The 25085-nt window shown below is 40.4% G+C and overlaps 1 protein-coding gene across 5 annotated transcripts; it reads left to right on the top strand.

The window, feature by feature from the left end:
• The first annotated feature begins 352 nt into the window (after positions 1-352).
• LOC6498685 lies at positions 353-19822 on the top strand. 5 transcript variants are annotated; one of them, XM_032455281.2, is made up of 11 exons: positions 353-1095; positions 1604-2646; positions 4730-4756; positions 10158-10288; positions 13203-13610; positions 13715-14017; positions 14150-14695; positions 14850-14933; positions 17267-17527; positions 17660-18097; positions 18380-19822. In XM_032455281.2, the coding sequence occupies exons 2-11, from the start codon at positions 1829-1831 to the stop codon at positions 18511-18513; spliced, it is 3150 nt and encodes a 1049-aa protein (XP_032311172.1). In that variant the 5' UTR covers positions 353-1095; positions 1604-1828; the 3' UTR covers positions 18514-19822. The 5 variants fall into 5 exon arrangements, with proteins under 5 accessions (XP_032311172.1, XP_001963327.1, XP_014762244.1 ...); XM_001963291.4 differs by having other exon boundaries at positions 10152-10288; XM_014906758.3 differs by having other exon boundaries at positions 10131-10288.
• Positions 19823-25085: the final 5263 nt, after the last annotated feature.

The following is a 25085-nucleotide window of genomic DNA, read 5'->3' as shown; positions in this document are numbered from 1 at the left end:
TTTCGTTTGTATGTGTGAGTGTGTGTGTTTGGACATTTGTGTGTTTGTCTTTTTATTACATTTGTCATTGTATTTTTCGGGGTTGCACACAAACACACACTCAAATCAATTGTATACCACTCCCCTTTTTCTGTTGGTATTGGTGTCTGTATTCGTAATTCGAGACGTGCAACAAAACATTCGTAACTCGTATTCGTATTCGTATTCGTATTCGTTTTCTGGTTTTGCACAATCGCAGATACAGATACACACACCACTAGCACACAGATACTCTGGGCGCCTCTCTGCTGGCGTCGCTGCTGGCGTCGCTGCCGGTGCCGGCGTCAGCGCCACACGAAACGAAACACATTTGGCTCGCCTTTCATTACGAATTTGTCATTTGTAAGCGAAGGTAGAAGGTAATGCAATAAAACTTTTGCGCGCGCATTTCGCTTCGTTTTCAGTACATAACGGTAAAGGCTCCCCCTATACATGTGTATGTATGTATGTGTGTATGTGTGGGTGGGTTAAAAAAATAACAGTCGAACACTCGGGCCCCTGGCTCTCCTGGCTCACGCCCACTGCTCGCTCCGTCTCGCTCTCAGTCGATTCCCATTTTCGAATGCAATTCGTTTCGTTGATTTCTCGGATTCGCGGGGGCAGAGTAGAAGGGGCAGCCAACAGCAGCAGAAACAGCAGCAGCGACTGAATAAGGAGAGGGAGAAGAGAAGTAAAGCCGAGCAGCGACGCCGGCATCGCAGTTGGCCGAGAATCCGCTGGTAGCTCGTCTCGCCAGCAGAATCGCAATCTCTCAGTGACAATCCGTCGGAACGGTACTCGAACTCGCAACTCGCAGCTCGTATCTCGGAATCCAACGGATTCGAATCTGAATTTCTGAATCTGAAATTAAAATAAATAAAAATAACAACTAATTACGTACGAATTCGGTTACGAGTCGGTCATAATCTTTTGAAAATAATTGAAAATATTCTATAAACGACATGGCCAAAGTTTAAATTAAAATTATTATCCAAAATCTCACATAAACAAAGTGCGCGAGTGTTGGTGTCTGTGATTTTTTAATTTCGAAAATTATTTAGTTCTATTTTCAAAAAGGTAAATTATGGTTTTTGATTCAAGAATGGTAGTGTTGGGGGATTAGAGCTTGTAGGCTACAAAATTAGAGAGTTTTTTGAATTGTTTTTGAAATAAAAAGTAAAAATTTGAGTTCAAAATTCTAAAAAAATAATTTTTGAAATAGTTTTGAAACAAAATACTATATTAATTTTGAATAATTGATAAAAAAGGCCATCTAAAAGTTGAATTTTTTCTCAATTAATGATTAAGCCAAATCATATAAATAAATCATAATATTTATAGCCATTTTGAAGCTATTTTTTTAAAGTAACTTTTTTTCAAAACCAATATGGCTTCATTTTACAGCCAACATCCAATCACGGATGTGAATAGGCGAACTCGGCTCCATTAGAATTTGCATAGAAATCCCTACTAATAAATAATTAAAAATGAATTAAAAGTTCATTAATTATTTATCGCTCCCTCCGCCTCCTCTATATATTTTTTCTTTCTCTCTAACTTGTGTGCGTTTTTGTTATTTACACAGAAAACTAAATTAAAAAAAAAGAAGCAACAAAGATATACAAATTAAAGAGCAATTAACAAATCGGTGAAACAACAATAACAACAAGAAACAAACAAAAGTGTCAGCCATGATGAAGTATGGACTATTGTGTGTCGAGTGAAAAAAAAACAATAACAAGAAGAGTAGAAGTCGGGAAATTAATAACAATATCGGAAATATCAGAGATAGTGACTTCGAGGTAGGAACATGAACACCACCGCCATGTTGATGCACCACCAGCAGCAGCAGCAGCAAGCCGCCGCCGCTGCAGCAGCCGCCGCAGCGGCACAGCAGCAACAGCAACAGAACGGCCGGGACGGGAGCAACAGTTCCCGGGGAGCCAACGACGATCGCCCCAACGGACGGCGATCCAGCTGCTCGCCGGCCAGCTCGCCCAGCCGTCATCCGAGCGCCGTCAGTCCTGTCAGCTCCCTGAACCACTCCATGATGCAGCAGATGCAACAGCAACAGCAGCAGGCCCAGCAGCAGGCTCAGCAGCAGCACCACCAACTGAGTCCGCCTCCACATGGCCTGGCGTCCGGCAATGGGCTGCCCGCTGGACTGCCGCCGCGGATGCCACACGGACTGCCGCCCCACTCGCTGGGACTACTGAACTCGCTGCAGATGATGCACCACGCCTCCCCGCTGGAACTGATGGCCGCCGCCCACCACCATGTGCCGCCAAGGTCATACAACTCGCCGCCACCGATCTCCACCTCCGATCCCAGTGCCAACGAGTGCAAACTGGTGGAGTACCGGGGTCAGAAGGTCGCCGCCTTCATAATCAGCAACGAGACGATGCTCTGTCTGCCACAGGCCTTTGAGCTCTTCCTGAAGCACCTGGTCGGTGGTCTACACACTGTCTACACCAAACTGAAACGGCTGGACATTGTGCCGCTGGTTTGCAATGTGGAGCAGGTCCGTATCCTGCGGGGCCTGGGCGCCATTCAGCCGGGCGTCAATCGCTGCAAGCTGCTCAGTTGCAAGGACTTTGATGTCCTCTACAGGGACTGCACCACAGCCAGGTACGCAACATAGATTATAATAATGGTCTCTATTTTGTTTTGGGAATTTATTTATTTTGAAAAATTTTGTTTTTTATACAGGGGGGACTAATATTCTTATTAAAATATTAAGGTTTAGGATTTTTAAAAATATTTTGGAAGTTTAGTTTGGGAGTTTAGAATATTTTTAGAAACTGGAAAGTTATTTTACTATCAATCTTGAATACAATTCCATAACAGTTTCGAAACACTTTTTTAAGAATTTTCCATTTTCGAATTAGTGAGTTTCTTCAGTGATGTTTAAAAGTATAGTTTTTAAAAGCTTTTGAAACCTCTACCTTTAGAAAAATTATTTATAAAACATTTGTGGTTAGGAAAATAGAATAATCATCCGATTACCCTAGTAATTATTAAATCCAAAACCTTTCTATTTTGAAAGGATATTTTCTAGTCCTTGTCCAAAGCACCAACCACCCATTTGAGTTCTCCTCGCTCTCGATTTCGTTGAGTGCATTTGCCCAGTTAGTTTAGTTGCATTTTCAGCTCGGGGTTTGCTCTGAAAAATTTTCTCATTTCCTGTTTCCGCTTTACGGACTTACGACCAACTTACGCACCAACCCACCCAGCTACCCAGCTACCCCACTCACCTATCCTATACTATTTTTTTTTGATTGCCAAAGCAGCCAATGCAAATAGTTTGTGCATCGATATCGATTAACACGGGCAATCAAAAAACTTTCGTCTCGCATTTCGCCTTTTCCCGTTTTTGTCCGATGACATTTGGCGGAAATACGCAATGCAAACGTAACTCCACCACCCCCAGGTAGTATAGAAGAGCCCTGGGCCCTGGTTTCTGGCCCCAGCCCATCCATGCTAACTATCCAAAAAGCTGCGTAATTCTTTTGAACGCCTCCTAACAATAGTTGGTGAAACAGTTTTCCACCTTGTAGAACTTTTCCTCCTCCAGTTCCTGTATCCTGTATAGTTTCTGTTCTGTTTCTGTTTCTGATCCTTTTGGCCGTGTGGCCTTTTGAGGGAGTATGGGTTGTATTTTTCGCAATCGACGTGTGCGGTGCCCTGTCAGCGCATTTCCGTTCGAGTGGAAAAAACGACAAGCCAAGAAATAGGTTTCAATTTTTTTTTTAAATAATTGCTCGCCAAGTTTTAAGGTTGCAAGGTTTTAAAGTTTAAGAGTTTAAGGTTTTAGGTTTTAGTTAGGCTAGCAATTAGATTCAAAACTTTAGAAAATTGTTTAAAATTCATTTGAAAACAAACCCTTAATTAACCTTGTGAAATTTAATATTTTATGGATATTTAAACATGCCCTGACTAAAAGCGCTTACCCGGCATTGAGACATCAGCGGCCAAAAAAAAAAAGATTATAACCTTGTATTCCAATATCCCTTATTTTTTTTTTAACCGCTAAGCGGTGGAGTGTCCTGGGCCTTTGTTTACAGTTGTTGAACGGCAGTTGAAAACAAAGAAACGGGTTGAGCTGGCCACTAGCCACTGACTACCATCCACTGGCCACTGGCCACAATGCACTCGATGGAAAGCCATCTAGTTAATTATGAAAACGGGCCCAGCACATGTACGGAGTGTGCTCCATAAAGTGCACATGCGCTTTGGCTGGGGAATTATATATTTTGGTGGAGAATTCGAAAAGGAGAACCAGAACAGAAACAGACCCCAAAAACCACTATCATTCCTGGGCTTTTTTCAAAAAAAAAAAAAAAAAAAGGAACCGAACCGGACTCATGCGGTTAAACCTATTATTAGGTTGAAAAACTTTTGCACTAAATTGAAACATGTTATAAGGATGACTGTCTGCAAAAAAAAAGGGAAAATGTAAAACCGCTAAAGGCTCTGTCTTTTGGGAATAATTGCAAAATATTTGAGTGGGGGAGGGGGTTTGGGTCGAGGGCTATACGGGGCGTGTGCATTTTCACACCCGCTTGCCCATCGAAGTGCAGCATAATACCATCCCTCTGAATATTGTTTTTTTTGGTTTCCTGTTTTTCTTTTCTCTCACTGTATTAAAAGCTTACACACAACGTTTAACAATTTGCCTCACTTGTCTCTTCTCTTCTCTTTTTAATTGCAGATGCCTATCGATCAAGCCACCAGAGAGGTAAACACACAAGTATAATAAAAAAACTATGGCAATAATTTCGCTCCTATTTCCCCCCCTAAGAAAATTTTTTGTTTATAAATTTTTTCGGTTATCGTTGTTTTTTAAAGGTAACAAAAAAACAGTAAAAAAGTTTGTACACTTGAGAGTTTTTAGAGCGAAAAGAATTTGTTTATTAAATTAATTAAACTCGAAACGGAAATTGGGCGAGCCTCCAGGGTCCCGGAAGTCGAAAGGATAAGCCCGGAAGGATAAATAGAGCATGAAACATAAAAAAATATGATATAGCATGATTATTAGAGCAAGGGGATCGATATGAAAGGTATATAGATGGAACAGGTATTGAGTTTGATTTTAAAAACTGAACAAAAATTAACACCATTTATTGTTTTTCACTCTAAACACTCTTGAGACCGTCCAATTGTATTCAAAACTTACGTTGCAATAATTTTTTATTATATTTGTTTGCCTTTATTGGGGGCTTCTCAAATGGCAGCCAACCCAATGATCATTTTTAGACATATTATATATTGTTATTTTTTTTTTTGTGTTATTTTTATGTGCTCATATTCAGAAAAATTATTGACACTGACATTTCCATGGATGTTGTGTGGCGGCCATAAAAATAATTTTGTCAGCATTTGTGTGAGTCGCAGTCGGCTCAGTCGATTTGGTTTGGCAAATGGCAAACAATTGATTTTGATCGCAGTTGACAGTTCGAACTGCACCTCTTCGCCATCTCCTTGCCTTTTTTATTTTTTCTTGGCAAGTTAACTTGGCTAAAACGGCGTTTAAGCTGCGGCATCGACCAAAAGCCAAAAGAGCCAGAAAGCCAAAAGAGCCAGAAAGGCAATAGCAACAACCATTGAGCCACAACAACGTGTGTTGTGACTGAGCTGGTGGGCACACCTTTCCACTAAATTGGACTAAAGTCATACTCCGACGTCGAACCAATTCGAACGGACCACAACTATGCAAATTACTCGGGCCAAGTGGAAAATGCTCGCAAAAAAAGGCCATCGATTGATTTGACTTCATTTGAGTTTAATTTGTTGTTAAATTTGTTCGAGTGGAGAATGTGGTCCGGAAGAGAGTTGAACGAGTGGGAGAAGATTTGGGGGTAATGAGGTTTTTTTTGGGGGGGAGTTATTATTAGGAAATAGTTTTCAGAGTCATAGTTCCACGGAATTTAAGAAATTTGAGTGCCAAAAAAATTACAATATTTATAGGCAAATTACGATTACAGTACACATTTTTTTACAAATGATCAAAGAAAGGGGGATTTTTGTATTATTATTTAATACACAGATTCCCCATTTTTGTATTAGAAAAAAATATAATAAATAACTAAACAAAATGCTAGAAAAATTTTCCCATAAATCTTGAATTCAAATTGATTACAAATAACTTAACACAAATTACGACAGCACATTGATTTATTATACGAATTTCATATGCAGGCTTTTGTTATAGAGACTGGTTATTATTTATGACAACAACAATGGCAACAACTGTCGAATGTCTAATCACGAATGACTGACTGACAATCAAGAGATCAACTCTCGGGTTCGATTCAAAACGAGAGGCAGGAAAAAAGTTTTTATACAAAAATACCTCAAAAAAAAAAAAACTTCAAAATTTAATTATATTAAAATTTCTAAAATAATTCGAGTATGATTTTTCGAGGTGTGAGTCTCATTTGTGGGGCATTTGCATTTTGCAAATTCAGCTTAATTGAGTGTAACCGAATATAACAAAAGCAACATTGTGGTGGCCTGCCTCTGAAGCAGCTACTGTTGCTTCTGTTTCTGTTCAATCTAAATGAAGCAACAATAGTTCAATTTATTTTTTATAATAATTACAGAGCCTAAAACAAAACTGCACCCAGCATTCATATATATATGTATGTATGTATGATTATATTCTCTCAGCATCATGAGATATATATTTCAAGCTATCTTGGATAGTTGGAGTCGAAGTCGAGAGCCATTGTTGGTGTGGCATGTTTGTTACTATATTTTTGTTGCTTTGTTTTGTATTATATGTTTCACCGCTGGTTTTTGCCCAGTTTTTGTTGCGAACTAAATGAGTTATTAGCACGCCAATTGAAACTGAAGTGAGCAAAGAAAAAACAAAGTATGCAAAACAATTGCCAAGAAATATGCATTGTATATTAAATGCAAGCAGGGGTGCAAGTCGGGGCTAGGCGGGGAGAAAATCTAGGAAATTATAAGGCTAACATGGATTGGAGCAAAGAAGGCCACCCAAAAATCAAAATTAGCATGTGATTTTCATTTGAATATTTGACTTGGCAGGGGTTTTGCATATCATTGCTGTGAAAAGTGAAATTTTTAGTTCCAAAGAGGAGAGTTATAAGTTCTTAGTAGTCTTCTGTAATTTCTATAATTTCAATTCGAAGCTCAGGGGGCAATTCGTCGAACTCAAAGGCCCCAATTAGCTTGAAGGTATTCCCTTTGGATGAGACCCTATCGGAGTTACCTGCGAGAGTCCCCTCGACTGCCATGTCATTCGTACATTTGCATGTCATTTAACAATGAATACGAATAAGTTCCTACCACAGGCAGACCAAAGTGGCAGACTCGTTTGGCTTAATGCAAATTCCAATAACATTTATTGTTAAACCGAAAGAAATTCGAGACAACTTCAAGCGCCAACAGAGTCAAGAAAAGAGCTAAGAAAAGAGCCTTACTTAGCGGCTTCTTTCTGGGAAACTTGTATTGGCCCGTTGTGGCCTTTGAGACAAATGGCCAGAGCCTATGAATTCAATTAAAATTCTCACTCTGACTATGACTCTGATTGCAAATATGGAAATAGTATTGAGGTGCTTGGGTGCTGGCCACATTTAATTGTCGGTTGGTGCGGATTGCATTGATTTAGTGGCCGGCTAACACGCTCTGTGGCAAGGTGGTAACTTGGCCATAAACATAATTGATTTGCCAATTTGCAGTGGCAGTGCTAGTGGAAGTCCCTGCGGCAGTGGGTTAGGGAGTTTTGCGGATTCGCTGACAAATGCCAGTAACGCCTTCCCATCGACGATGTGCAATCGCAATTGAAACTATCGTGTGGGGATATAACTGTGTGGCACATTTAGCACAGTTTGGCGCATATTTTGGCGGCTGTTTCTCAAGAGCTTCTCCCCCCCAGCAAAAGCGGCAGCAAAACTCAATAATTAACAACTCAGCTATCCCTTGATTATTGAAAAATATACGAACGAGACAGCTGCAAACAGGTTCGTGGCCAGTGGCCAGTGGCCAGTGGTGTGGTGCAACCGGTTCCTCTCCTCGCGAATTGGTGGCTTTAAAGTTTTGTAGTTGTTGCTGCCTGTTTTTGTCAGGCATTTAGACAAAGCGACTATTTTGACAAATTGTTATTTATTCCTGACTAAACGTTTGTCCGCTTGCTCGACAAAAAAAATGCAAAATGACATTTGTGGCGAATGACAGCGGTGCATAAATTAGCCAAAAAGGCAGTCTGGCTCGAAAGATTTTAATTGTTTGTAGTTTCCAGGCTTATAGCCATTGTTCTCCTTAGACAGTCTAATTTTAGGGTGTTTTTTTGTTAAATATTTGATATCTAAAGGTAACCAGATACCATGTTTTTAAAACAGAACTTGCTCAGTTTCCAATGAAATGGGGTCACTTCCATTGCATCATCAACCTGAAACCATTACGCAAGGATTCAGCTTAATTGTTCAATCTTATCCGGAATCTATGCGAAAAAATATATTCCGGGGAAACAAAGTTTTTTTTCTAGCCAAGACAAACATGTCAGAGCCGAAAACTTTCCAATGAAAGTGTTGCCCGCCCCAACCTCCAACCCACTTCCCATAAATTCATTCAACTTGACTGACAGACGCACGGGTCTCCAATTTTTTTTTTGTTATTTTTTTTTGCACGTCATAGCAGTAGCAGGCGAATGGCCTTCCCGATTAGATCGCAAAGTTAAAAAAGCCAAACACTTTCCATTCTCGGAATGAATCACGTTGAAGAATCTCTTTATTTGACCCAAAGAGGCCAAGAAAACAACTCCCCCTGACTTGTTTGTTGGCAAAACGTTTAATGGAGCCAGCCCACAATTAAAATCCAGTCACAAATATTTACTCTGGCAATATGTAACTGCTAATATTTGAATTTCTGGATCTTTGTTATCCAAAGTACGCACAATTACAAATTGTTCAATCTTTCGCCATATACTTGGTAGTCGTACTCGTACTCGTACTCGTGTACTCCCTGCTCGGATGGGGCATACGATCATTGCTACCTGTGTTTATTTGCCATTGTCTTCTTAAAGGGGGCCCACACCTGTTTGCCACCAACAAACATGGAATGAAGATGCCATAATTTAATTGCCATCCAGAACCATCTGGAATGGGAGGGGACCAGACAGCTGGGCCCAAGTCGCTCTATTTGATTAAGTTTTTTTTTATTTTTACTTTGGATCTCTAGGCGTAGTATTTGTGCTGCAGTTTTGGTTTTCTATGGAGCCTTATCTCTAATGGCTTGTTTGTCATAACTTCCACCCGCTGCGTCAACCTGTTTGTGCCTTTTCGGTTAACTATTTAGCCTAACCTGCGCCTGCGTCAAGTATTTGCCCAAGACTTGTTTAAATATTTCATAAACAAATAGCAGCAATTGCGGGCATTCATTTCCACTCAGAATAGTTGAACTCTTTTCTTCCTTCGTTCTTAGTTATTTTTTTTTTTTATGGCTCATAATTAAAATGGTAGCACGTTTGCGTTATTCTTGGTTTTGGCTTTTTATTTGTCCCGCCACAATGGGGGGCTACTCACTAAAAGTTGGCTGGAGCTTAATTAGGGGGAATGCAAGTTGTGGGGGAGATGCGAGGCAGGAACAGCAGCTCGACTTTAAAAATAAGGAATTTTCGGTGCGAGGAAATTATTAAACAGCAAGATTCTCTGGATAGTTAAGCCCATGATGGATGGTTTATGACGAGAGACAGGCCATCAAAAAATTATAGACATTTTAAGGCAATAAGGGGTTCTTGCGGAAGCAAATAAAACTTATGAATTTACAAGGAATTTTCCTTGTATTTTATTATTATTATTCTGCAACGACTGGGTGGTGTAAATCACTTTAGAAGCTATAAATTAAATGGAAAGATAATACTGGGGTTCATAACCTATTCTTCAGATCTATAGTTACTCATAAAATATCTAAAAACTCTCAAGAAATAAAAAATTAAACACCTTACAAGTCCTCCTTTTTACATCCAAAAGCGAAATAAATATTGCAGAAAAAAATGCTCCAGTACTAGATGGATCTAGTCTACTGAGGCATTGATCTTTTTTTTGTACTGATACCATGGATACTATCCATTGCTCTCAACCCAACAGTAACTCTCTGCAATTCCGCAGTTCCAGACCGGGTAGACCGCCCAAAAGGGGACCCGTGGGGCTATCCCTGCCGCCCACACACCTCTCCCAGCATCCCCAGCTGAAGAAACACCGTCTGGATAATGGGGATTACGCCTACGAAAATGGCCATATTAGTGGTAAGTAAAAAATATATATATTATTTTGAAGTAAGAGTATTTTTTTCGGTGTATTTGAACTCCTCACTTGCTGCTGCCAAATGCAATTCTCACACAATTGAGTGCCATGACTGGAGGGGCCACGAATTCGCATTCGAATTGTAATGAAATCATTGAAAGACTTGCCTTCGATTGCTTTCGGGGATCGATTCTGTTTTTTTTTTGTGTCGATTTCCAAAACGATCGATGATCGCTGTTACCGCCATTTGTGATTTGTGGTCGCTGCTTGTTGGCTGATTACAGCTTACAGCTGCCAAACAGAGCCAAAAGATACAGATACAGATACAGATACATCGATTGTACTTTGGCTACGTTCCCAGCCCCAACAGATAAATGGCAGTCAAAGCCAAAGCCGCAATCAACTCTGAATTCCATTGCCGACTGGGCTCAGGCTCTGGCCATGTGATTTGTACAGGAAATCGCATTCAGCTAAAAAAATTTCGAATTGTATCTGTGCCGTGTTGTATCCGTATCTGTAATTATGATAAGTACAAGCGGACTTGTATTTAATTGATTTTTTTTTTTTACGTAAATTCCATTGGTATATGGCTAGAAATAGTGATAGAGAGAGAGAGCCAAGCTGACAAGTTGGTCAACGCCTCTTTCTATTAATGTGTCCGGCCGAAACGCACAATATTGAAAGATACTCTCGACCAACAACACAAAGCCCCAAATCGAATGAAATCTCTAAGATTCTTTTTCTTCAGAACCATGTGCCGCCGCCGGCGCCTTCAGAACTAAACAACTTTCTTGCCAAGTCATTTGCGGCTGGAAAGAAAAGGTTCCTTGAGTGAATTGTGGGGCGTTGATTCTTGAGTGATATTGCATTATTAAAACACATAATAAACGTATTCCTCATCGGGGCTCAATCTGATGGAATATTAAAAAAAAAAAATTGTTAACAGCATTTACACGTAAACCGTTTAAATTGCATTCCAAAGCGAACGAGGCGAATTTTCACCAAGTTTTAATTGCATTTCGCATTTTTTTTTTCAACAATTTATGCAATTTAGTGAACGCCGAACGCCAAAGCATTTAATGGGCCACTAAAATGTGCAACTAACTGCTTCACTGGCATGTATCTACACAGTACATTCACATATGTATCTATCTATCCAAAGGCAAACAAATGACAGCCGCAGATACACAGGTCAGATACAAAAGTATCTATACGCCGGCATGTGCGTGGGTGCTTTTAGTTGTTGTGTTTAGTCTGGGCGCTCAGACAATAGACACGACATGTATATTATATACATACTATACTCTATATGTTTTATAAAATAAATCTATATATATAAAAGAACATCGTGTTTTATGTTACACCACTTATAAATCAAGAACGGAAGAACAGATTTGAGTGAAAATTGGTAGGGAGGTAGCTTAGAGCCAGGAGAAGGACATAGGATACTTTTTGTCCCGTTCGACAGCGTTCCTCCCTGGCCCATACTTTTTTATTTAGGCAGACAGCTAAGAAGAAAATGTCAAATGTCAAAATGTCAGTTACAAACGAAGTCAAATTCATAGTCAGGCTCTCAAATTTAACAACGAACCAAAAAGATTGTGTTGCGCTGAAATCAATATTAAAACTATTTCTATTAAATAAATAATTAACAAGTGGATTGAAGTGAAGTGAAGTTTAATTAATAATGCCGCGACCAAGACGGTCGAATCTTTCCCGACAAAGCCGTAATGCAAGAAGAATACAAAATATTGCATATGAAAGGACTGAAGAAGAACGTGAAATTGCACGTGAACAGCGCCGCAATAGTATGGCTCGACTTCGTGCTTCTCAAATAGATTTCAATTTGCGACGCAGATATTTAGCTGATTTGAATCGAGCTGCGTTTCGATACGATTGCAGCAATGATTACAGCTTGCATCCTAGCGTTTGCATTGGGCAAATGGACGTTGTTTGCGAGTATTGTGGTGCATTAAAGTTTTCCGGAGAAACGCCTGGATTATGCTGCGTTAATGGTAAAGTGAAATTGCCAGTGTTGACTCCGCCACAAGAGCCATTGTATTCATTGCTTTGCGGCGAAACACAAGAATCACGCCACTTTCTTGCAAATACTCGAAAATACAATAGTTGTTTCCAAATGACGTCATTTGGGGCAGACGTTATCGAAGAAGGAGGTTTTAATCCGACATTTAAGGTATTTATTTTTGTACTTACATAGAATGTAGTTAAAGAATCTGGTTTTTATTTTGTAGATACAAGGACAGATTCACCATCGAATTGGATCATTACTACCTTTCGAAGATACACAGAATAAATTTTTACAAATATATTTCATGGGCAACATGGAAGAACAACTTGATCGACGCCTAGGGATCAATGCAGGAATGAAGCGAGCAATTCTTCAAGACTTGCAGTGTCTGCTTCATGAACATCATGCGTTGGTCAGGTTGTTTAAGAGTGCTTTAGAGCGCATGCCAAATGATGACTATAAAGTTGTCATCAAAGCAGAAATTATTCTTTTTTGTTTGACTTATTTTTTATGCGTGCAACAACAATATGCCACAGCGAAACGTGGCAGGGTACTGCTAGTGTATATATAGATACATATGTATCTGAAGCAGACACTGGAACAGGTGTCAGTCGAGCGAGCCATCAAAATGAAAGGCAAATATTGTCGAGGATGGGCCAGCCCATCTAGTGAAATGCATTTCAAAATTTAAATATTTACCCAGGCGACATAGCCACCCATGTTGGGGTTGTAGATACTCCAGTAATTATTGATTGGCGGTCACATGTTCTTTTAAAGAAAACATTAAAGTTTATGATTAATGGGCAGAGAGAGGTTGTGTCTGCGAGAAGTTGTATCTTTAAGTTTTAATCCTTTAGAAACCCTTATTGTAATTCCTTAACTTTCAGATATGAACCGCTTGGAGAAGTCGCCCCTCCTGGCCAACGGCTACAATCCACCGCCCATCAACCACATGGCCTTCATGCAGATGAACGCCCATCATCCGGGAGCAGCGGCCCTCATGTCTCCGGGCATGCCCCCTCATGGCCTCCACGCTCGCCCCGAGAGCCAAATGCTGAAGGCGGCCGCCCAGAACGCCGGCATGTCAGCGGCCAATATGGACGCCTTGGCCAGGTCTGGAATCTGGGAGAATTGCCGGGCAGCCTACGAGGACATTGTGAAGCATCTGGAGCGTTTGAGGGAGGAGAGGACCGACGAGCGCCAGCAGGCGATGGGAGTGGGTGGAGCGGGTGTGGATCGGGTCGGAAATGTGGTGGTCGGTGACCAGAAGCCACGGGATCTCAGCTCCAGAAATTGTAAGTATTTCTTTGATTTCTTTTGCACAAAATCCTATATCTAAACACCATTTCATAAAGCTAAGTCTCACCTATATCCTTGCTTTTTTTCTCTTTTCTTTAAGGCTCCCCCACACGCCAGAGTCCGGTACTGAACCTGAGCAAATCCGGCGGAAACACAGACCATGGAGGCAGCAATTGCGATGCGGGAAGCGAGCGTAGCGATTGCCACTCAGTGGCAGGATCCCCCGGCCGTGGCGCCTCCCGTAGCCTGGACGATGGCAGTCGGGGTGGTGTCGGTGGGGGCGTGGCCGGCCACGTAGGTGGGGGAATAATCGGAGTCGAGGACGACGAGGAGGAGGAGGAGAACCTGAGCGATGAGAACCAATCCGAAGTCGATGAACGCTGCCTGGCCAAAGATGACGAAGGTGAGTGGACTTTGCATAGATGACTGATATGCGATAACCGCATTTTTGACACTTTACTGACTGCACTTGCATTTGCATTGTGCCTCCTGCCTCCTGCACTTGGCATTCTGTATCTCTTCCTTTCCCTGACAGACTTGAGTGACACGGAACGTGATAATCTGTCCACGGGCTCGGCGGCAGCTGCAGCAGCTGCAGCGGCGGCAGCGGCCCATCAACTGCACCAACATGCAGCCGCCGCCTCCCATCACCACCATCCCGCCGTGGGTCTCTCCCACTTGGGGGTGGGGGTGCCACAGCGCGGCTCGCCCGCCTCTTCGGCGGAGGCGGCAGCAGCGGCCGCCGCCCTCCAGCACCAAAGAGCCCTCAACTACTCCCAGCTGGCGGCCGCCGCTGCGGTGGCCAATGGAGCGGCAGTGGGTGGCGGGGCGGTGGCCAATGGACCGCCTGGAGCCGGTGGCGGTGGCGCACTTACTCCCAACGAGGCTCTGATGGCGGCCAACGATGCCACAGCGGCAGCAGCTCTGGCCGGCGGTCTGGCCTTGGGCCCTCTGGGCATCGATGCCCATGCCGCTGTCCCAGCCAGCTCCACGGAAACACTGCTCCGGAATATCCAGAGCCTGCTTAAGGTGGCAGCGGACAATGCCCGGCAGCAGGAGCGCCAAATTAGTTATGAGAAAGGTGAGTTTTTCAAGGAACTTGTTTTATAATTCCACTTATAATTATTTCTTAAATAAATTGAATATTTCCTTTTTATATTAGTTTATCTTAAAAAATTTCTGGTTAAATATTTTTAATATATATGTATGTATTTTTTGTCTTTTTTCTTTTCCAGCTGAGCTCAAAATGGATGTCCTGCGGGAACGTGAAGTCAAGGACTCTTTAGAGCGTCAACTTGTAGATGAAAGAAAACTGAGAGGTAAGTCAAGAAAATTATATCGAAACAATATATTTTAGTTGTAGGATTGGTGTTCTGATACTTTGAACTAAAGAAATATTCAGGTCTAAGCTCATAAATTTAAAAGGGTTTCTATAAAGAAAAGGCTTCAATAATTTAATGTTTCTAAATCACCTTAAGAACTTCCTTCCTCTTAACATAACTTGAACCTCCAACCGGTTCTCTATACCAATGCTTCACTGTGATCCATTGGCAGCAAATCAGCCTTGACAGTGCGCCACATCCACATCGAGGTCAATTTAGTTAAAACTTCAGTTGGAGCTCAAGCTCCAACTCCAGATTCAAATCCCCGCTGAATGGGTCTGCTGGCTGGATGGGTCTGCCTATGCCGATTCCGATTCCAATCGGGCGCACTTAATGCAATCTGACTCAAATGACAATGACACCTGATATGCCGACTGTCTGCGAATGTCCCCCCGAGCAGGCCTCTCCCAGGCCGCCACTCCCTCTGGCGCTTTGGTGGTCGTCGCCGGATCGCCTCAGGATGAACAAGAAGACACGACCAACAAAAAAAAAAAAGGAAAAGGGTTTCTGAGCAGCTCCAACGGCTGCTGCCGTTCGACGGGCCTTTTTCAACAGAAATCACAATTCAAATGAATTTAATATCATTTCATTATTTAGTTACACTCGAATGATTGGGCAGAAAGTAGCCAGGAATCTGGAATCTGGAATCTGAGTTCTAAAGACAGAAATCCTATAATTGGTTGTTTTGTTATTTTGCCAATGACTTCTTGAAGGGGTTGTCTCAGGGGTTAAGGGTTGAAATAACTAGAAGAGCTATGTAGCTTGGAAACAGAAATCCAAAGAGTTAATTAGCAAAAAAATAAACCCGACTAATACGGGGTAACAGCAGAGTTAAAGGCAATCAAAAATCATTTAGCCCGAATTAAGACAGTTATCTGTTGGTAATTTGGTAATAAACCAATTACAACCTCTTACATGATTATTTTGGCAAAAAATCTATCCACTCGGCACTTAATCAGACTACATTAGGTCTACAACTACTGGGTTTCTTTGGGCCAAGAGCCAACCCTCAAATTTCCAAGCCGCCATCGAAAGTCAACCCGAAAAATTAAGGCCCCAAAAACTGAAACCTGAGCTCCACCCAAAAAAAATCGAAAAAAAAAGAAAAGAAAAAGGGGGAAACAACAAGAAAATCAGCGGAATTACAATGCGAAAACAAAGGGAACCAGGGCGGACTATAATTGCCAACCGACTGACTGACCAACCGACCCGGCCATAACTCCCCTGGCTCTCTGAGCTTTTTGAGGAAATTATGGTGGAAACAAAAAAAAGCAGAACATAAATCAGCAAACGAAAAAAAAAAAGAAAAATTGCATGCAACTATGCAAAATGCCACACAGGCACATAGACATCTAATTGCAACTAATAATAACGCCGGCGATAAAAATCGCAGTCATGTAAGCGGGTTTCGAGTTTTCGAGTTCAGAACATGGCCAACACAATTGGCCATTTGCAATGGGAGTGCGCGTGGGTGAATGAATATCGAATGGATTGGAGGATGGGTTGGAGGAGGGTATTACCGATCCTCTGCTGAAATTCAATCTCTCTGCAACAGTTTTGTATCTTTTTTTTCATTTTGGATTTGATTTGAGGTTGATTTTATGGCTCCACCCTCAAAACGGCTGTCACCACGCTTCATTGCATTCAGCCACATTGACTTTGCGAATGCAAAACACTAAAAATAATAATTATAAAGTCTAGAGGCTAGAAATAGGGGAGAGATACCATATTAAAATAATATATTTTTTTGGCTTGGTATTTTAACATTTTAAATGTTTCTGAAGCTCTTAAAACTACTTTTTTTTTAGAAACTGAATGGTTTTCTTTACTTAAAACCTTTTTTCCAAGTGCAAGATTTTTTGTACCTTTTTTTCTATGACTCGCGATCTGGAATGATTGCAAGTCAGGATCAATAAACATAATTGCGCCCACACACACGGCCGGATGCGCACTTGAATTGGCACAACACAGGCCACAACAAGGCCCAGAGAGATAGAGAGATCCAGAACTCGATCCAGAATCGTATCAATCGATCAAATTACCAGTTACCAGTTCCAGATCGGCTCACGATCTATAGCCCATTGGGTTTCAGTATTTGCTTTTGTACTTTTCTCATAAATACTCGTACTCTTCTGACATTTCCTTGCAAGAATTTCCCTTTTTTCTTCTCGGATAAGAATTGTAATTTGATATGAAGAAGTAGAATTAATCTTTTTGAAAGGTTAATAAGATAAATTAATATTAATTTTAAAATCTATTTTTCTTTGCAGTACTCTACCAAAAGCGTTTCCGACGCGAACGAAAAATTCGCATTCGCTACCAACAGCAATTGGGCGCCGGCAGTGGGGCGGCGAAGGGCAGTCCCAATGCCAATGGCAGCGGGGGCGGCGGTTCCGGTTCCGCCTGCAGTGAGTCTGAAGCCTGCGGCGGCAATGGTGGCGACTCCAAGTGCAGCAACAACAACAATAATAATAATAATAACAACAACAGCAACAGCAGCAGCCATGGCGGAGATGTGGAGGCGATGAAAGGTAAGTCGAAGGGGGTCAAGGACACGCTTTAAGTTTAAGAAGATTTTTATTTTATTACAATTAATTCGGAAAATAAAAAAGGATAAGAATTAAAAAGAAATATTTTCTTTTTTTTTTAATTACTTTCCTCAGAAAATGATGGCGGTAGTCGAGGCGGCAGTGAAAAATCAGACAAATCCTTGGGCTCCAATTCCTCCTGTGATGTGACTGCCGGTTCTGGCACTGCTTCCGGCGGCATCAACTGCCCCGATTCCCCCACCCACTTCAAGCGGGAGCCCCACTCCGACCACGAGGGCTCCGTGGAGCGACAGACCCGCTCTGTTACCGCCGCCTCCCTGGCGGCCCAGCAGGACGAGGAGCGGTGCGGAAGTCGCGAGCGGGACGAGCGACCGCCAAGTGGATCTGCCGCATCTGCGGCTGCAGTGGCCGCCGCCGCCGCAGCTGCGGAGGGTAGTCTGGCTGCTGCAGCAGCGGCAGCAGCAGCAGCGGCTGCCAGTAATGGAAAAGGACCTTGGAGCTATCCTGGCATCGATCTGATGGCCACCGGAGCCTTTTGGCAAAACTATTCCGGTGAGTTGGACTTAAAAATTAAATTAAAAACTTAAGGATTTTTTTTTATATATATTCTGAGTATAGAAAAGTTCATAAAATAGCTTTCAAAACTAGTTTTAAAATATAAAAAGTATCCTTGAGATATATACTTTTGTAAAATCAAAGGCAATTCAATCTTGTTTATGGGTCGTAAATATTATCACAATACTTCCCATTTTAAATATAAATATATCCTTATAAATTATGTAACTCCTCTAAATAAAAACATATCCCTTTTCTTCTTTTCCCGTATCCTTGCAGAGTCCCTAGCCCAGGAGCTGGAAATGGAGCGCAAGACCCGGGCAGCCAATGCCGAGCGGGATGTGAAGAGTCCCCTGTCGGAGCGGCCGACGGCCTACTACAAGAACTCCGTGCTCTTCGGCAGCGCCAATTAAAGTCACCTTGACAGGTGGGTGCTGCAAGGTGTGAGGTGAGGTGGCGAGAATTATTTTGATCTCAGAGTGCAATCCAATCTGGCGCGGCTGCTCTTGAGTGCGAGTTTAGAAGCAAAAAAAAAAAATTGTGTAAATAAAAGATAAAACTTAAAAGTAGAAAGCGAAAGCGAGTTTTTTAAAAACGTTGGAGCGGCCATGTTGTACATAGAAAAAATGAAAAGAAAATATATAGAGAAAAACGCAAAGAACTTCCGATATCCCCATTTAGAGTGCTTAGATAAAATAACTTGCAGATGTAGGCTTAAGGATACTTTGTAAATAGCAGATGATACGAAAGACTTTTTAATGGATATATAGAGTGTGGAAAAAAATTAGAAAACGAAAAGCTGAAACAAAATTTCTTAGTTGACACACCTAGCATTTAACGTCCCAAAAAAAATTCAAACAAAAAACTAAAAGTGAAAGAAAAAAAACATTTTTAGCATTGCTTATAAACACTACGATATAGCTTCAATTTGAGTATATAAATGTAACAAAACATATACTTAAAAATAAATATATTAAAAAAAAAACACTTAAATGATATATGAAGGAAAAACGTAGATATTTAGGAAATAAAATGATACATTTTACGAGCCGCTTTTTAGTGTTTTAAAATTAATGAATGAATCCTTGATTTATTTTACGAGGTAATTTTTTAATGTTAAGATTTTAATTTATTCACTAGCTTAGCAGAGGATGGCATTAAGCTCATAATACTAAAAATAGCTCTAATAAAAAATAATTAACTTCAAGTATTTCACTTGCCTAGGCAGTAAACAATAATTCATATTATATATATCTAATACTGAATATTAATAATAATAATAATAAATGCTAAACAAAAATAAAACACAACTTGTATGCCCGTCATTCAAAAAGTATGTTACAAAGCAAAAATACAAATCGAAGGAAGCAAGAATGATTAAAAAAAATTGACATTAAACCTATTTAAACGCTTCATACGCTATTATATATACACCCTATACATATATATACACGAAACACATTAACTTTAGTCATAACAATAGTCAAAGAACAACCTAAATAGTTCCAACAATAATGGTTCTGAAAATGAGACATTGTGCAACATTTCGCCACTGGCAGCAAAAATACACAAAATTATTAAAATAAATATGATTAAATTAATACACCAACTGACAGAAGGGAGAAACAAAAACTAAAATAACACCAATAAACAAAACACAAACACAACAGAAACAGAAACAAAAACAAAACAACAACAACAATCGTAACAAAAAGCAAAAAGTTTAAAAATAATATATAATAATAAATTATTATTGCAAAAATATTAAAATGGTTGTTTTTCTTAATTATTTTTGTTCCAGGTGTCTGATAGGTGGGTCTGGTCTGAAATTGATTAAAGCGATTGCATAAAAGCAATTAAATAAATTTAAATTGGTTATTTTTAAGCATTATTTTTGATAGAATGGGGGCTTTGTTTGAATTATATTTTGGTTGATTTGTTTCTAAAATAGAAGACTGATTGAAATGAAAAATATGAACAGTTTCTATCAGAATTCTATTTAAAGATTTTGTTGTATAAAGTGCAACCTGTTATTGATTTTTTTGTTGTAGAACTCTGCGTCATTCTTTCCAATCATTTGTACAATTTTTTTAATTATACTTGAACAGCTATTAAACATATATTTTTCTAAATTAATAATTGTATCGGAAACAATCAATTAACCGGAAGTGGTATTATGTGTTCTATGGGTTCAAATTCCTGCACCGATTTCTTTGTTAATGGCTGTCCATACAAAAGACCTTTATGGTTCACAGATTAATTTGTTGAGCGTTCAGCCTCAATTTGGTCTAACATATGCCTGTCTATGCGATTTTGAATTTAGCATTTAATTATAGCACCCGGTCAGACGTTCATCAGAGGAGCGTGAGACCCCAGCAAAAAAATCTACAATATATATGAAAAATGAAACAAAATATCCAATCGATCAGCGAACTCGCCAAATTCTTTTTTTTTACGTTTTTTTGTTTTATTTTCTGGGCCTGTTTTTTTGGCCATCAGCTGCGAGGCGCGCGTTTGGACAGTTATCGATCCAGAAAATGTATCCGCCAGATGATGATTTATGCGTCTGGCTTAAGGGGATCAAATCACCTTCAAGATCAGCGTTCAAATTTGACGGCGCGGCGTCGAGATTTGCGAACTAAAACTGGGAGAAAAAAAACTATACAAGAGGAGCAAAAGCGAAACAGATACAGAAACTGCATATTGTGATTATGATTATTGGTAAATTATATTTAATTTACAGTTAAACGATCACGTATGTGCGCCAAAGGCCCCGAAAATGTTTTCGCCCTCAGATTTAAGATCCCCGAAAAATACCTCTTCGCCCGACCTGACCTCAATTATCGATTTAACTTTATTATTGGTTTTGATTTGGACTTTTTGATTTTTGTCGGACCATCGGGACGAGGACCAATGCAAAAAGTTGAAATTAAAAGGAATGCTGTTGATTGCTAGTTTCGTTTCAAAAAAAAAAAAAAAGGCAAGAAACACAAAATATATAATAAAAAGTAAGGTATGGAAGATATGTGTCGCTGTATCTGGAGCATTAGGTGGGCAGGTCGCTTAATTCTCGTTAATTTCTCACAGGCAACGTGCAACGTTTAGCTGATTGTGGGTTTCCTCCTTTCGGAACTTAAATTGTGGCAATCATATTTTGTGTTAAATGCATTAATTTTAAATTTTATTGAGGGGTCCTTGTTCATATAACTGTTATTTTGGCATTCTGCCTTCGAACTGGTTGACAATAAATCAGGCCTTTAAAACTGGTTTGGGGCCTGGGAAAGTTTACTGATATAAGAAATGAGGGATACAGTTTGTAAAATAGGTTTAAGAAGATACTTGATAAAATAAAACATGTACCCTTACCCTTCTCCATAATCCAAGCCATAGATCATCTGTGCAACATCTAACAGCTTTTTTTATTGTAGTTGTTGTCAGGCTTCATAGATCATGATCCCCTCGCTGCTCCTCTCTGGGGGATCGTGTATGCTGTTGACAAGCAACTGTCACCACCAGCAACCCAAGGCGCCGTATTGTTGAAGCTCCATTTCCCCATTTAGTCTTCCCCCCATCACAGAACAGATCCGAGGTTCCACCTTCCTTCCACCTTTCAACGGGGCAGCCGCAGAAGCAACGGCAAAGGCTACAGTCTGGCAGGCAATTTCCACACACAAATAAGCCGCCAATTTGCCCCCACTAGGCCCATAGTCCAAAAAGGCCAAAACAAGACGGCCAAGTCCTCCAGACACTAAGTCAACTGGCCAGACACGTGAATCGAATACCTTGGGCCTAATGGCTTACCTGGGGGATAAAAAATACAGCAAGGAGTTAAGATTAAAATATTGTTAGAGAGTTATGTTGAATATTTTTTTGTGCTATATATTTTTTTCAGAAGTTTCTGTTAAAATAAAATATATAAATAGTAACCTTTAACTATTTGATTTAAATCTCTTATAGACCCAACTACCCATATCCCACGGTCCAAGGTTGTAGAAACCTAGACATCCTCCTGGCCTGAACTCTAGTGAGTTGGCCGGTTATAAATCAGTTTGCGCGGCTTTTAATAAATTGTAATTGAGTCGCGAGTCGCGACTGCAGCTCATAGATACATTTGTATCTGCTGTTTAGCTCGGTTTTTGGCCGCGGCGATTGGGATCGCGTGTGGGAATGCAAAAAGGCCGAGGCTCTGCGAGATCCGAGAGACCAAGGAGACGATCCGATCGGATAGGATGGGATGGGATGGGATCCTTATGGGATGCTGCTTCTGCTGCTGTTAACCCCTCAGCATGTTGTATACATGGCACTTTGCCGGCTGTCGCCACTTCGGTTGTTCAGAGCCCCTGCCTTCGTCCCTGCCTTGATGCCTTGATGCCACGCTGCCCCTGCCCCTGCCCTTTGTGGCATGCTCGAAAATCACGTAATGAAAAATGTTTTGTGCGCAATTTTTCTTTTCATTTGTTTCGTGCCTGCACTCCAGCTTAAAAAACTCGAAAAGAAATACAACCAGCAACCAAAAAAAAAAAAGGAGAAAAATGTAAAGATTGTTTTGTTTCGGTGTTTCAGTGTGTGTCGAGCAGCAATAAAACTCATTGAACATGAGTTGCTTTTTGAGGCAACATGAACAATTAATGCAACATATGTTAGCGGGCAGCAGAGAACCGCAAAGCGAGATCTGCACCATGAAGATCCTTTATGAATTTAATGGCCAGCCAAACAAATCGAATTAGTTGCCAACGTTCAAAGTTGGCAACACGCAATCGGAACTAGCCAAATAGAACTTGGTTTAAATTAAAGCATTTTTTAATACTCTACAATATACTCTATAATAATCTTAAGAAGTATTTAAAAAAGCTTGCAGCATTGATTTATTTTTTAGAAGACTTAAAAAAATTCCTAATCATTTCTTTCTTATTTAATCCCATTTTCTGAACACCTCTATTCCTAGTTAGAGTATCTAAAACTAATTCCATAACAAAGATTACCTAATACGCCCACAAATCCAAACAATCCACAACCCTTTCCATTTTTAACTTCGATATCTTCTAGGCCTTCCTCTAATACTTGAAACTAGACTTTTTCTAATTGAAAGTTTCTTTTTTTTTTATTCGCAATTCGATCGATTGCCAAGATACGAATTAACCCAACAGATACGCAGCTGCAATCACACCGATTGCCATTGCATATGAAAAATTGTAGTTTTAATTGTATCTACAACCGCAACTCTTCTATCTACAAGACCAAGACCAAGTCCAGAGTCCCCAGTCTCCAGTCCTCATCGCTTCTTTAATTGCTTCCAAGCGGAGGAGAACTTGTATTTGTTTTTAAGACTTTTGGGCGGGCAATTTATGGCTTATCATTTTTCTGCCTTTAATTTTTGTATTTCATTTGATGGTGGGTGTGCGTGGGCGGGCGGGGAATCGGAATTACAGGTGAGCAGGTGAAATGAGTTGGGTTATGGGTCAGTGGGAATGGTCCATAGGAGTAATGATGTGTTTTTGCAAAGATTTCCTGGATTTAATCGCTTGGGGATCAGCTCAAAATTGGCTACGATATGGACACGGAAAGTGGTCATATGTGAATATCTCGGATTTGACATTTGGCCTCGAAAAATTTTAATAAAATTGGATCAAAAATTTCAATTGCATATTTTGATGCAGCATTATGGAGAATTTATCTACAAATCGTTTGAGATAACCCGCTTCGGAATCGGGCGAGAATTGGATTTTACAAAGGGGACTCCTTGAAAAATTTGAAAAAATGGAATAAAAAATTTCAGTTGCAGATTTTGATGCAGAATTATCTAGAATCGATCTACAAATCGATTGAGATAATCCGCTTGGGGATCGGGTGAGAATTGGCCAAGATATGGACCCGGCAAGAACCATCTATGAAGATCCTGGACTTTACAAGGGGTCCCCCTAGAAAAATTTGAAAAAATGAGATCAAAAATTTTAATTGGAGATTTTGATGCAGAATTGGGGAGAATCGATCCACAAACCGTTTGAGATAATCCGCTTGGGGATCGGGTGAGAATTGGCCAACATATGGACACGGCAAGGATCATCTATGAACATCCTGGATTTTTCAAGGGGGACCTCTTGAAAAATTTGAAAAAATGAGATCAAAAATTTTAATTGGAGATTTTGATGCAGAATTGGGGAGAATCGATCTACAAACCGTTTGAGATAATCCGCTTGGGGATCGGGTGAGAATTGGCCAAGATATGGACACGGCAAGGACCATCTATGAACATCCTGGATTTTTCAAGGGGGACCTCTTGAAAAATTTGAAAAAATGAGATAAAAAATTTCAATTACAGATTTTAATGCAGAATTATGTAGAATCGATTTGCAAATCGATTGAGATAATCCGCCTGGGGATCGGGTGAGAATTGGCCAAGATATAGACACCGCAAGGACCATCTATGAACATCCTGGATTTTTCAAGGGGGACCTCTTGAAAAATTTGAAAAAATGAGATCAAAAATTTTAATTGGAGATTTTGATGCAGAATTGGGGAGAATCGATCTACAAACCGTTTGAGATAATCCGCTTGGGGATCGGGTGAGAATTGGCCAAGATATGGACACAGCAAGGACCATCTATGAACATCCTGGATTTTTCAAGGGGGACCTCTTGAAAAATTTGAAAAAATGAGATAAAAAATTTCAATTACAGATTTTAATGCAGAATTATGTAGAATCGATTTACAAATCGATTGAGATAATCCGCCTGGGGATCGGGTGAGAATTGGCCAAGATATAGACACCGCAAGGACCTTCTATGAACATCCTGGACTTTACAAGGGGTCCCCCTAATAAAATTTGAAAAATTGAGATCAAAAATTTTAATTGGAGATTTTGATGCAGAATTGGGGAGAATCGACCCACAAACCGTTTGAGATAATCCGCTTGGGGATCGGGTGAGAATTGGCCAAGATATGGATCCGCCAAGGGTCATCTATGAACATCCTGGATTTTTCATAG

The sequence above is a fragment of the Drosophila ananassae genome, chromosome 3R (genome assembly GCF_017639315.1).
Source record: "Drosophila ananassae strain 14024-0371.13 chromosome 3R, ASM1763931v2, whole genome shotgun sequence".
NCBI classification, from domain to species: Eukaryota; Metazoa; Arthropoda; class Insecta; order Diptera; family Drosophilidae; genus Drosophila; species Drosophila ananassae.
The sequence above is the reverse complement of the archived record's forward strand: the minus strand, read 5'-3'. Positions and strand labels throughout refer to the sequence as shown.

What these genes read in the sequence shown, in the direction of transcription:
- LOC6498685 (XM_014906758.3), top strand. Translation starts at nt 1,829, where the DNA reads ATGAACACCACCGCCATGTTGATGCACCACCAGCAGCAGCAGCAGCAA. An exon ending in TCGATCAAGCCACCAGAGAG is followed by an intron (nt 4,757 to 10,130) that starts GTAAACACACAA and finishes TCAACCCAACAG; the next exon opens with TAACTCTCTGCAATTCCGCA. An exon ending in AGATGTGGAGGCGATGAAAG is followed by an intron (nt 17,528 to 17,659) that starts GTAAGTCGAAGG and finishes TACTTTCCTCAG; the next exon opens with AAAATGATGGCGGTAGTCGA.